Below are 12,793 nucleotides of genomic sequence, written 5' to 3'. Positions count from 1 at the left end.
CGCGCGCTGACCCGCTGAGATGGGCGGGGCCAGGGGCCAGGGGCGGGTCCCGGAAGACTAGGTCGAATTCCGCGGCGAATTCCAAGCGCTCGAGGTGGGGAAGGGCTTGCAGCGCCTTTGGAGTAGGCCGCCACTGCCCTACGGCAGAAGGACGAGATTGCCACCTGCAGGCCGGGGAGCAGGGCACGCCTGGGCTGGTCTTCTGAATCCTCCACCGCGAAGGGGCCCCCCGGGCTTTGTAACAACCTAGGGCCCGGCGGAGTGAGTTTCCACGTCTGCAATAAAGGCAAACCGGGGACGGCGCGGCTCGGACCGATCCCCTTCCCTGCGCGCCCCGGCTGTGTGGTAGACTGGAACGCGCTTGGACAGAAGGAAAAGTGCCCTGGGCAAGCGTGACATCGCTTTGGGGGCTTCGCGCAGCTGGAATGCAAAGGGTTGAACAGTTGCACAAGCAGGCATGGTACAGTAAATTTCCGCCACCGCCGATGACTAAGTTTTTAGAGCTTCGGTATCTATAATTTCAATTACTACTGAGTACTATAAATAAACGCAGTCGTCATTTGCATTAGAAGATAAGGATAATGAGATTATTATCTGGGTTCCAGAGAAGTTCAAATAAAGATCGGAAGTCTTAGAGAACAGTGGATTAAAAAAAAATTCTGTCCTCTGCAGGGGATTATTTTTTGTGTAATCCTTACTCTTGAAAACATGCAAGGCGGGGGAGAAGTATTTTAGATCGTGATTTGTAGGATAATCGCATGCTTGGTCCAGGATTCAATGCCCCCAAATTTAGTTTTTAAAATTATCTCTAATATCGGGTTATTATTATTACTCTTATGAAGGGTACTATGCGAGGTGCATTTTGGTCACTAGAGGGCACTGGTATTTTTTCCAAGAGAAAAGGAAGAAGGAAAGCATACGCAGCCTCGCGCTTGTTGATTATTGAGATGGATTAACTGAAAGTAGCGGTCACTTCCATTTATTCCTATAGAACTGATTATAGAGGTATATGGTCTTGTATTTTCATCTCTAATTTGAGACTCCAAATCACCTGAGATTGTAAATTTACTCTATATTATATCAGGCTCACGTTATTACCCCTTGTCCACTGCTAAAATTATTTATATTCATTCTTGTTCCAGAAAGGATTTAGAGCAACCTTCAAGATACATACAGTATAGCACGACAAAGGACATTGAATATAGGTGAGGAAAAGACAGAATAAATACAGGAAATTGTACAGAATCAAGGTGAGTTTAATCACAAAATGTATTCCATCAAATCCTAAACAGTGCCGAAAGGGGGGCTACAAATTTGGCTCTAAGCCAATGTGGGAGGAAAGGTAACAGCGTTACCTTTCTAAAAATCTAAAACAGCGTTTCCTAAGTCAGTAATGTAGGAAGTACTTTTCAACTGAAAAGTTTTTTTGTAGATCCCGAGCAGTGACTTATATTAATATATACAGATATATGCTCCTTATGCTGATAGCTCTCATACAACTATAAAATAACAAACTTATAGACAAAATGACTAGAAGCAAAACTATAAAAAATATATTACCATTGTCAACATTAATTAAATGTAACAAACGATGTTTGGCTGAAATTAAATTACTGCTTGCAATTTGAATATAAAACTCACTGCTTACGTTCTGGTTCTTTTGAATTTAGCTTGGCTTTTCCACTGGATGCCATGTGAGGATTCATTTAGAACACCAGTCTTCCAGACTCACAGACATAGAGAACAGACCTGTGGTTGCCAAGGGGGAGAGCGGGTGGGGTTGGAAGGGATTGGGAATTTCGGGTTAGCACATGCAAGCTATCATGTATAGGATGGATAAACAGCCAGGTCCTACTGTATATCTCAGGGAACTATATTCAATATCCTGTGATAAAACAGATTAGAAAAGAATATAAATAAGAATGTATACACCTGTATAACTGAAATCACTTTGCTGTACAGTGGGCGATCTTTACTGGGCTATCTATTCTGTTCATGTGATCCCTTGGTCTAATTTATACTTTATTGTATGTTTATGAAATATTAACATCACCAGGCTAACTACAAGAGGGGGGAATTTTTTTGCTTGTCTTTGTTTTTGTTTCTGGAAGGCATAGACTTGAGCACGTTCACGGGTTAAGGAGGAAGGAGTCATTGGAAAAAGAGAGGTTGAAGAGACGGCACAAACTTCTGTAATAGGGAAGACACTTTGTACTCTATTATGAGTTAAAGACACTTTGTACTCTATTATGAGTTAATCACTAAAGAAATGTTGCCTGTAAGCTTAAATTATACATAATGGCCCATCTCTGGGAATCCTGCCTCCCAGGTAATGAGCATTAAGCTAAAATACCTTTGTTTAGCTCACAGGAAACATCCTGACTAGGCGGACCTGTGGATGACTGCAGGGAGGAAGAAATTAACACATCTTCTATGGAGGCTGACTGGAACCAGGATATGTTTGACTTCACTCCCTCCCCTTTTAGTATAAAAGAAACCTGAATTCTAACTCAGGCAAGATGGTTCTTTGGGGGCACGAGTTCACCATCTTCTTGGTTTGCTGGGTTTCTGAATAAAGTCGCTTGCCCCAACACCTCGTCTCTCGATTTATTGGCCTGTCGCGCTGCCAGCAGTTGGAGCTTGGACTTGGTGACACTCCCAGGGAAGAGAGGAGAGACTGGATTGAGAGCTGGGAGGATTGAGCAGAAGAGGCTCTTTTCTCCCAGAAATGAGGGCAGGAGTCAGGCCAGGGTGGATGTGAATGCAGCTAAATGTGATTGGGGTGGTTAGGTAGTTAGGGATCGCACCCAGCACCTCGGCTATTTCACTCAGGTAGATGAGATTCTCTTGCTGAGAATGATAGTCAAGATGGTGTTGGTGCGGAATAGCAGTAGTGAAGAATGGAAGAGGAAGTTGACTGCTGACTCCTAGGAAGATTGCTGAGGGGCTCAGCTAAGAGTGGTGACTGGCATTGATACTGCTATCAGGCTTCAGGCTTCGATGCTACTCTCCAGTGGCTGAAAAGACCCAGCTCAAGGAGAAATGGGTGGGAACTTGCCAAAACTCTTGGGGGAAATGGGTCTGCAGAATTTAATTAAAACAGCACCTCACTTTGGGTTTCACTTCCTTTCTGACTGCCCCTGCCAAGTCCCACAATCCTGTCAGCAGGTTTTGGTATGTTCTCTTCAGCTAATGGCAAAACACTCTAGCAGGACAAAATGATGGCTAATGCTAGCCAGGCTGAGCAATACGGGGCTTGGTAACTTTATTTGCGCCAGTCTTTGCAACACAAAACTTGAGTGAAAAAAATAGCTATAGAGCTAACATCACTTATTCCGGATTAGACATTGTGCCAAATGTCTACAAACATTTACGTACAATGTTTTACTTAATCTTCAAAAAACTATCTGTGAAGGGTACTATCATTAGTTCCGTTTTACAGATTAGAGGCCTGGAGCCTAAAGAAATTGGTAATTTAAGGTAACTTGGCTAGTTATTGGCGTAGTCACCCAAGTCTGATAACAACATTCGCTTTAGGCACAAGTGTTATGCAAGTATCAGTCCGTAAGAACGCTGAGCGCGGTAACATATTATGAGTGCCCATATCATCGGACACATACGGTAACCGCAGTCCAGCCAGCACCCATCCGGTGACCCCGCACACTTGACGCTCACGCGCGCAGTCGCCGTGGCTTCCTCTAGGAAGGCTGAGGCGGCCTAATCTCGGTCAAGGTGTTGAGCACGACTCTATCTGGGTTGGACTCCTTCTGCCTGAGCGTCTGATCCGAACGTCGTGCGGGCGGAGCAGGGAGGGCGGAGCCGGCGCCCGGGAGAGTTACGGATTGGAGGGGAGGAGGAACAGGGGGCGGAGCCCGGGGGGGGCGGACGAGAGAAGCCGCAGCAACCATGTAAGCAGCTTTGCTTCCTGCCGCAACCGCCGGCTGCCTGAGGATCGCGGCGCTGGGCTCTGAAGCTTCCTTCCTGCGCTTGGGCCCGGTGAAGCGGGGGCTGGGGTGGAGGGTGGCCGGCGGGGCCGCGGTGGGAGGCGCAGGTAAGGGAGGGGGCTGGCGCGCGGCCGGCTGGGCCTGAGAGAGGGGAAGAAGGCGGGTTTAGGAAGGTTTGGGTTTAGGAAGGTTTGGAGCGGAGGGGAAGTCTGAAGTGAAGGGGAGAGCTGGGGCTTCGCAACCGCGGCTGCGGCCGAAGCTGGGCAAGGAAGGGCAGAGAACCTGTGCCCGCATTCAGGCGGCTCCCTTGATTCCCCGCTGCCCCTTGTCTGGCGAGTGGGGAAGGGAGCCGGGTGGGGCTGTTCTGGAAGAGGTTTCCTTGGAAGCATTTGAAGTTTTCTTGCTCCTCTCTTGTCCCGTGTACTTGAACTTATTTCGGAGGTGCATAGTCCAGTTCCTTCTCCCTCTGATGGATAAGCTCCGAGCCTGTGTTTCAGAGGTGTATACATAGACGGGACAAGAAAGTTGCTCATCTGCAGAAACGGTACCGGTAGTAGGATTTATATACTTCCTTAAATGCTTGCCTCTGCTCTTTGAGGCTATTCCATTTGTACGTATGTTTAAAAGTCTCTTGAGAAGACTTGATTTCCCAGTTAGTATTTTCCCCTTGTTTAGAACGTTCCCAACAAAAGGATGAGAGTGGAATATTTTTAGGAATTAGGGGTCTTATGTTCTATGTAGAAGTCACTGTTAAGGCATTCAAGAAATATGAGAAATGCTGGAATTCTGTTTTAGTCAAGTTATTCCTGTTTATCTGGTGTATTTATTATATTATCCCGTACTGATTCAGTGCATCCTTGACAGTAGAGGTGGTCTCTTGGTATATTGTAGTGTCTTATTTCTGATTTATTTGAATCTTGTTTTTTGGCACTCCCACTATCAGGATTGTTACAAAAAAGTTCTTAGTTTCTTTCCGTTAGATTCGAGTTTGTGACAAAGAAGGGCAGGTTAAGTTTCTTTTGCAGAGCAAGACTACTTTCCTGTGTCTTCTCTTTTTCTTCTTTCTGGGAAGAATAATATGGATCATATGGTTTTCCTTTAGAAAACCTCCATCTGTTGGTACGTTGATCAAAAATTGAACAAAAAAATCTTTGTAGATGGAAACTAACATTTCTAGTATTCAGCTGTCCTGCATTGTTAGATATATTTTGAGTATTAAAAAAAAAAAACACTGTACTTAGAAATGACTGAACTGATACTTGCATTTTTCTGTTTGCTAAAATTTTGGTTTGGCTGGTAGAGCAGGCTTATTTTCTAAATTTCAGTTCCTGACAGGGCTTTTGATAGTGCTGAGTGGGTCTGCATATACTAGTCGCATTCAAATGAGAAGAGGCAGAGTGCTGGTGATATATGAGAGGTCTTTGAATGAGTAAGTGAATGCTTCTAATTACCTCTCAGATAGGAAAGAATCCTAGTTTATATCACAGACAGTTAGTTATTAAGCTACCACAGAATAAGAGTTGTAAGGTAGTTTTTTCAGGGTCCTGGTATTATTATGTAGTTATTAATATTAACTGTGTGATTGTATTGTTTTAGAAACTACACTGGTGAGTGTTTTCTTGGTAATTTTTATCCTCACGTCTTCAAAACCTAATAAAAGTTTCTACATGGGTGACCCTTAGGTGTGATGCTAAGACTCTTTAGGAAGGTTGCTAACTCTCATATTACTTGCGTCAAAGTAGAATGTAGGATGTGCTCTGAGGCCTTCAGGTTGTTACTGCTATCACATTATTCTTTCTCTCCAGGACCCTCTTTTTACCTTTTTGAATTTACACTTGATCAATCACCAGCTGATTTCCCAGTCCCTTATGCTGGAATATGGGTTGTCAAGACACTTTAGAAGGACGTGTCCTTTCCCTCTTTCCTTCTTCCTCTTCTCCCCCCCTCCTCCCCCTCTTCCTCCTCTTCTTCCTCTGCCCCTTCCTCTTCTCCTTCCTCTTTTTCTTCCCCCTCCCTCCATTCCAATAAACATTTGTTGCCGAAATTCTCCTCATCAATGGTTTTATTTTTGCTTTGTTTAATTAATAATCAATTAACGTTTTAATTTGGCAGTGTCCTGAGTAGTTAGAATTCAGGTAGACCAGAATTGAAAGTCTGGGAAGAGCTACAAGATAATTTTGCTCTAAAGAGTAATTCTGTGCCTCTTATGGGCAAGCACTTTGCTAAAAGTGCTTCACATATACTGTCCCACTTAATCACACTAAGACTCAGTTTCCACTATGTAAAATGAAGATGGTAATACATATCTCACAGGGCTCTTACCCAAATTTACTCAACGAAGATATTTCAGAGTCAGAATTTGAAACCAAGAGTGTCTGCCTTCAAAACCAATGCAAACTCGAAATATCTCTTTAATTAAAAGAAGAAATAATTAAATAAAATGCTGCCCGCAGGAAAAAATAAAGAGTAATTCTGGGGTAAAACTTGGCATCTAGTTACAGCTCTACCACTGACTAGCTACTTGACCCTCGAGAAAGTTGTTTTGGGTTCAGTGTACATTGGTTGCTTCAGAGGTAAAATGTAGTAATAAGCCCAGCTCTGTATCTTTCAGGCTTTTAGAAAAATGAAATGAGATGGTAGATAGGATTTTGAAAGTGAAAAAAGCATTTTGTAAGAGTGTAGTGTCCTCCTTGTAAATATAAATTAGATTACAAGCTATAGCATTTTAATGAGTTATGCATAATTCATGGTCTTCTCTTTGAAGTATTAATCAATATGGCAGAAAATAGACATCAGTGCTTTTCTGTTACCTGCATCTGGTGATGTGGTTAGTTTTACAGCTTTGGTTGAATTATAATTTTTGGTTATTAAAAAAAAAAGCCTGTTAAGATCTTCATTTTAATGCCTATATGAATTGAGGCTTAAAAGGAGAAAAACAAGGCTCCTGTGCCTAGGAAGACATATGTTGGGGATCAGTCAGCTTGTGGATTTGGATAGTTCTTATAGGTGATGAGGCATAGTTTGAGGTAACTTTTGGGGTTATACAGAAATGTCGTTAAGGGATGACTATTTCGTTTCCTGTTCTTGGAAATACTCGTTTTTTATATTTTTTTGAAAGAAAACATTGAAATAAGTAAAATAAAACTTTGAGGAATTTGTATGCTTGTGTAAAACCAGTTTTCCCCTTTAAAAAAAGCTATTTTTTCAAAAAAATCTTAAAATGAAAACTATATAAATCATGTGAAAATCCTCTTTTTTCCTTTTTGCCTGCTCACATTTATGCCTTACCTTCAAATTTTTAATAATTTTGGTATTTTTCTGTATTTGAATAGTAATTTTGAAAATGAGATTGGCTATATGTTCCTAGTTTTAGATAACTGAGACTCTTCCTTATGATCTAGACTTCAGTGTTTTCAAGTCTTAATTTGGAGTGTATGCTGAGCTAGATTTATTTACTTGTTGGTTTGTTTAGGTCTGAATTTTTGAAGTCAGATTTTTAGATATTTGGATGCTGTTTGGAATCAACCTTTGGGCTTCCTGAGGAACTTACTTTTGCTTATTTCTTTTGTTTATTAGACTCATGAAATGGCCACAGATGATAAGACGTCCCCTACATTGGACTCTGCTGATGATTTGCCTCGATCTCCTACTAGTCCTTCTCACCTCACACACTTTAAACCTTTGACTCCTGATCAGGACGAACCTCCTTTTAAATCCGCGTATAGTTCTTTTGTAAATCTCTTTCGATTTAACAAAGGTAAGACTTATTCTTAAAGATCAGAGACCCTACCATCTTGATTCTCTGAAATTCTCTTGTTCAACTTTCATGCTGTGTCTTTGCAAGAAAGTGAAATATTAACAAGGAGGTAGCTTTATAATCATAGGTCACTGGAGTTAACTGCATAAGAAGAGAAAGCTAGAATTTTCACTTTAATCTTATTAATTATTGGCAACTGAAGATCAGAATTGAAAACTAAATGTTACAAGGAGGTCTCTTTTTAAAGAGAAGTTAGCATTCTTTTTTTTTTCCTTTCTTAATATATCTCAGTTTTCTTAAATTCATAGAATGGACTTTTCTCTTTTAGGGGTTAATAGCCAAAAAAAATTTTTTTTTTTGCGGTATGCGGACCTCTCACTGTTGTGGCCTCTCCCGTTGCGGAGCACAGGCTCCGGACGCGCAGGCTCAGCAGCCATGGCTCATGGGCCCAGCCACTCCGCGGCATGTGGGATCTTCCCGGACCAGGGCACAAACCCGTGTCCCCTGCATCTGCAGGTGGACTCTCAACCACTGCGCCACCAGGGAAGCCCCCAAAAGATTTTAATTAAAGCAATGAAACTAAAGGACCAGCACATGGGAGGAAGGGTTCATATTTTTCAAAAATTGAAAGTTGTCAGCAGGCTTGTTGTTGACCTGTTAAGGTATACATTTAATGACACCAAGTGAAAAGATATTTTTTAAATGAGCTCTTTTTAAGTAATATATTTTTTACTTGTTAGAAGAATTAAAAAAAAAAACAAAACATGGCCTACATCTTTTGCTTTATATTTAGCTGTATTGTTTGAAATGTGTTAGAAAGTAATCCCTCTTGTTGTAACGGATTTGGGGGTTAATAGTTTAATTAACTCAGTAGAAATTTTAATAGTATTAACTGACTTTTATTAACAGACATGTTGAAAGCTCTGTAAAACCTGTTAGTCCATTTTGAATACAATAATCTTTTTTTTTTAAAGAAACCACAACAATCTTATTTTTTAGAATAGTTTTGGATTTATGGAAAAATTAGGAAAATAATACAGGAAGTTTTCATATACCCCTACACCCAGTTTCCTGTGTTATTAACATCTTACATTGGTAGAGTACGTTTATTACAATTAATGAACTATTATTGATACATTATTAGTAACTGAAGTAAGTATTTTATTCATATTTCTTCAGTTTTTACCTAATGTCCTTTTTCTTTTCCAGGATCCTGTCTAGGATACGTTACATTTAGCCATTAAATGACAGTAGTCTTTTTATTTAGCAATGTTTATTGAGCACCTACTATCCACTGGGTACTATTTTAATAGTACAAGGGATCTATCCCATAAATAAAGCAGAACAACAAAAAAATCACTGCCTTTGTGTAGAGCTTGCATTCTGTTTCCTTAAATATGCTCAAGAAATTTCTAATGAAAAGTAAAACAGGGACTTCCCTGGTGGTCCAGTGGTTAAGACTCTGTGATCCCAGTGCAGGGGGCCCAGGTTCGATTCCTGGTTAGGGAACTAGATCCCACATGTTGCAACTAAGACCTGGCTCAGCCAAATAAATAAATATTAAAAAAAAAAAAAAAAGTGAAACAAAGTGAAGGTCATATATACCAAGGATGTAATTTTGCCACCTTCTTTGAATTTCTCTCTCTTTTTTCTTTAAGAAAACCCTAATGTTTACTTAGGCATGTAATACAAGTACACATTCTTTCCTAAAAAATTCTCATCTATTTCCTTCTCTTTGCTGAACTCTGAGTCTTAGTTTTTCCAATAATTCCAAGCTTTTGTTTGCTGCAGAGAGAGGAGAAGGGGGTCAGGGAGAGCAACCATCTCTGAGTGGAAGTTGGACCAGCCCCCAGCTCCCTTCAAGGACACAATCTGTGAGATCACCTACACCTTATAAAAAACAGCTTAATGAGGAGCTTCAGCGGCGATCTTCAGTGTTAGGTATGACACTGTTCTCATTTCATTCCTCTCTGTGTATTAGACTTTTCCCATAGTCATTGTGTTTTGCAGGTTGTTTATTGACTTAACTTTTTTTCTATTTGGAATAGTCAGGTACTCTTGAGAATTAATGAAACTGTTACCTGGATAACTGTTGATACCTAAACAAGAGTTCTTAAACATTTCATTGAACTTTAGGCAAAGCAGAGCTTTCTTTGACTGTTTTTTGATTAATTACTTGCTTGGGTTTCAGCAGAGGACAGTTTGCGACACCCCCAGGAGAACACAGGTTAGTTTCAACTTTGTGACTGACTGCTGCATCTGTTCTTGGGGTGGCCAGTGTAATGTGATGTGCATGCCTCTGGCTGCAGAAGTCTCTCAGTTCCATTAGTGGGCTGCCACTTGCTCTTGGCCTTCTGTCCTTGTCGGGGTGCAAGCTGTCATTGTGGCTGGATAAGCTGAGCTCCTCTTGCCTGTTTGTTCTCCATCCTGGTCTGCTACGTGGTCATGTCCTTCATTTTCATGCTGTACTGGGATCAGCCTGAATCCACAGACTAGATAAAGTGAGTTGTTTTATGTTTTATTTCTGTTAGATTATTAAACTCAGTGCAGTGGTTTGCCCAACTCAAGGTGGCAGGAGAAAGGCAATGAGAGGTGGCATAAGAGAGGGAAAGGGATGTAGCATTGGAAATCAGGTGTCCGTGAATGTCAGATCCTGCCTTGTCTGGCCAGTCTTCCCCCTGAGGTCTTCGAGTGAAAAGTAGGCGGGCACAGGTAATGGTTGTTGGCAGAAGGATATTTTATTGCTAGTTGAGACTTGGCTCAGAACCTTCTTCTGGTGGGTCAGAGGAGAAGGAGAAACCAAGCAGAAGAAGAGTTTCACGCTACGGACTGGAGCGGAGCTGGCTGTATCACCTCTGTAGGTTTCCCAGGGCAAAGGGACTCAGCCTGCGTCATATCAGCTGTTTGGAAGGAAGAATCAGAAGGTAGGAAGAGAGAAATGAGCTCTTTACTCCAAATGGATAGAAGGAAGAGACCATCCCCACTTTTAACCTTAAACTCTCCTTAGGTCTTGAACCTGGCCCGTGGCAACACTCCTATTTTTGTTAAGGGAGCTCTTTTGACTAAATCCTATACTGAGTCAAGCATAGGATTTATTTGTTTATAAAATTGAGGAGTTGGACTAGAGTCTAATCATTTAGGGGTTACAAACCGACAGCCTACCAAACCTTGGCTTGATGTTTTGATAAACTTGAATTTAAATATCACTAGGTGGAGCTTGTAATGTCTAGTTTGCTGCAATCCCCACCATTCTTTACTGTCTTTTATCAAGTCCACTTGATTCTTTGATTTTGCCTTAGCTGCTAGAGGCATTTGAGTTTCACAAGCCTGGGACTGTTTTACCCATCTTTTCCTACTAAAAGGCTGTGATTCCACAGTCTACTAGCTCTGTGACCTTGGGAAGTTATTTAATTTTCTAATATTCATTTTACAAGAGAAGCAACTAAGATGATTTGCTTGAGGACAGAGTGCTAGACCAGATTTTCTCTCATGTTTCTTTCATCTTCATCCATGATGAAACCATCATCTGTTGGTTCCAGGAACAGTCTTGCTCCTGCTTTTTCTGTGGATGATGCTGTTTTTACTTTCTCATACTCCTAAGTGGCTGAATGCAAGGGGCTTCACAACTAATTGTTGCCTGTGCTTGGGAGCACAGCCTTACTGTTCTAACAGCTTCATCTGTCTCCTTTTTCAATTCGTAAATCATGGAGCGTTGGTTTATCACAGAGACTCAAGAACAATTTGCTCATTCTAATACACGTACATTTTTATTCTAGTAATAACAATGAGGTATCTGCTGAAATTAAGATATTATTTATAGAAATAAAGTTTTCTAACATAGGTGCTGTTTAGATAATTATTTCCGTAATTAATATCTTGGGAAATTCTTCATCAATTTATACCAACTTCACATTTTTTTGTAATCTTTTCTTTCCCACTCAACCAAAACAAAGAACACCTAAATCTAATCTAGCAAACAAGTGAGTTTGGGAAGGATATAGAGAGAGCTATTTTCCATCTTGCTTTACCATAGGTTATTAGGGTAATGAGTTTAAGCTAATAAGGATGTTCATCCTTTTTGTCAAGCCACCTCTACTTCATCCTTAGGTTTAATAACTGCTGGAGCCAGGAATAGGTAGAAACTTCAGTTGTAATCTTGCTCTAAAATAAGGAAATGATACATGACAGCTTTGGTGGACACAAAGCTGGAACATGGGTGTGTTTTATTATAGACAGGACTGGCTTCAGTATTGCTGTTTCAAGAGCAAGTGATCCCATCTAGTTTGGAACTGTAGGAGTAGGGAGGTGGCAGGGAAGGGTTGCATTGGGGTTCTAGCAATTCTTTGGGGAAGAGAAGTCTGCTTGGACATCGGTGAAGGAAAGTTTGTGGATAAATTACCATCCTGGATGTTCTGAAGTCTGTCAGACTCTGTGGGGTTGGCTATTAAATTCCTTTCTGATGATCTACTCCACAAGCCTTTGGGTTTGTGGTCTGCAGACTGAACTGAACTGTTCATCCCTGTCGCTGACCTGTTTGACTGTAGAGACTGGGCTAGGTAACACACAGGGATTGCTTTTCCTTCTGTTAAATTTCTCGCAGGACCGAAGGGCCCAAGAAATCATTAATGAATTTTGGGCCATGTTAAGTGATGCTCCCATCCAGGCCTTAAAATCATCAGTGGTCACAGACAGTGTTTGTCTCAGGTAGCCCTCATTTGCTTGTGAAGCAGTGTTTCACATGGTAATAAGAAACACTTCCAACAGCCTCTTACCCTTATAAAGCCTAGTTTTAGTTTTAACTCTCAGTCTGTGTCACTGGCTGGGAGAATGTAAGTATTGATATATGCTAAAAATAAGAGGAACTTTGCATTGATACTAGAGACTATTAAGGTAGTGTTTTTTGTTTTTTGTTTTGTAAATCTGACTCAGATACCAGAAGGAAGGCAGAACCTGCCTTTGGAGGTCATGACCCTCGTACAGCTGTTCAGCTCCGAAGCCTCAGCACAGTATTAAAACGCCTCAAGGAAATCATGGAGGGGAAGAGCCAGGTACTGTCTAGAGGCTTTAGAAGATTACTTATTAAGCACTTACC

The 12,793-nt window shown here is 41.1% G+C and overlaps 1 protein-coding gene and 1 long non-coding RNA gene across 18 annotated transcripts in view; both read left to right on the top strand.

Moving 5' to 3' along the window:
* The first annotated feature begins 101 nt into the window (after positions 1-101).
* On the top strand, positions 102-2,539 carry LOC116757018. Its single transcript, XR_004350819.1, has 3 exons — positions 102-460; positions 1,143-1,250; positions 2,364-2,539. It is a non-coding gene; the product is annotated as an uncharacterized LOC116757018 (long non-coding RNA).
* A 1,352-nt stretch (positions 2,540-3,891) lies between these two features.
* PIKFYVE (phosphoinositide kinase, FYVE-type zinc finger containing) overlaps positions 3,892-12,793 on the top strand; it is a 78,297-nt gene continuing 69,395 nt past the window's right edge. For 2 of the 17 annotated variants that reach the window (XM_032637111.1, XM_032637101.1), the window contains exons 1-5: positions 3,923-3,996; positions 7,521-7,701; positions 9,493-9,642; positions 9,893-9,928; positions 12,631-12,749. In XM_032637111.1, the coding sequence (XP_032493002.1) occupies positions 7,530-7,701; positions 9,493-9,642; positions 9,893-9,928; positions 12,631-12,749 (477 nt within the window). In that variant the 5' untranslated portion in view covers positions 3,923-3,996; positions 7,521-7,529. The other 15 variants (XM_032637110.1, XM_032637104.1, XM_032637109.1 and 12 more) reach the window with 13 other exon arrangements.

This window comes from Phocoena sinus, chromosome 7 (assembly GCF_008692025.1).
Source record: "Phocoena sinus isolate mPhoSin1 chromosome 7, mPhoSin1.pri, whole genome shotgun sequence".
NCBI classification, from domain to species: Eukaryota; Metazoa; Chordata; class Mammalia; order Artiodactyla; family Phocoenidae; genus Phocoena; species Phocoena sinus.
Note: the sequence above shows the minus strand (reverse complement) of the source record. Positions and strands in the feature narration are given on the sequence as shown.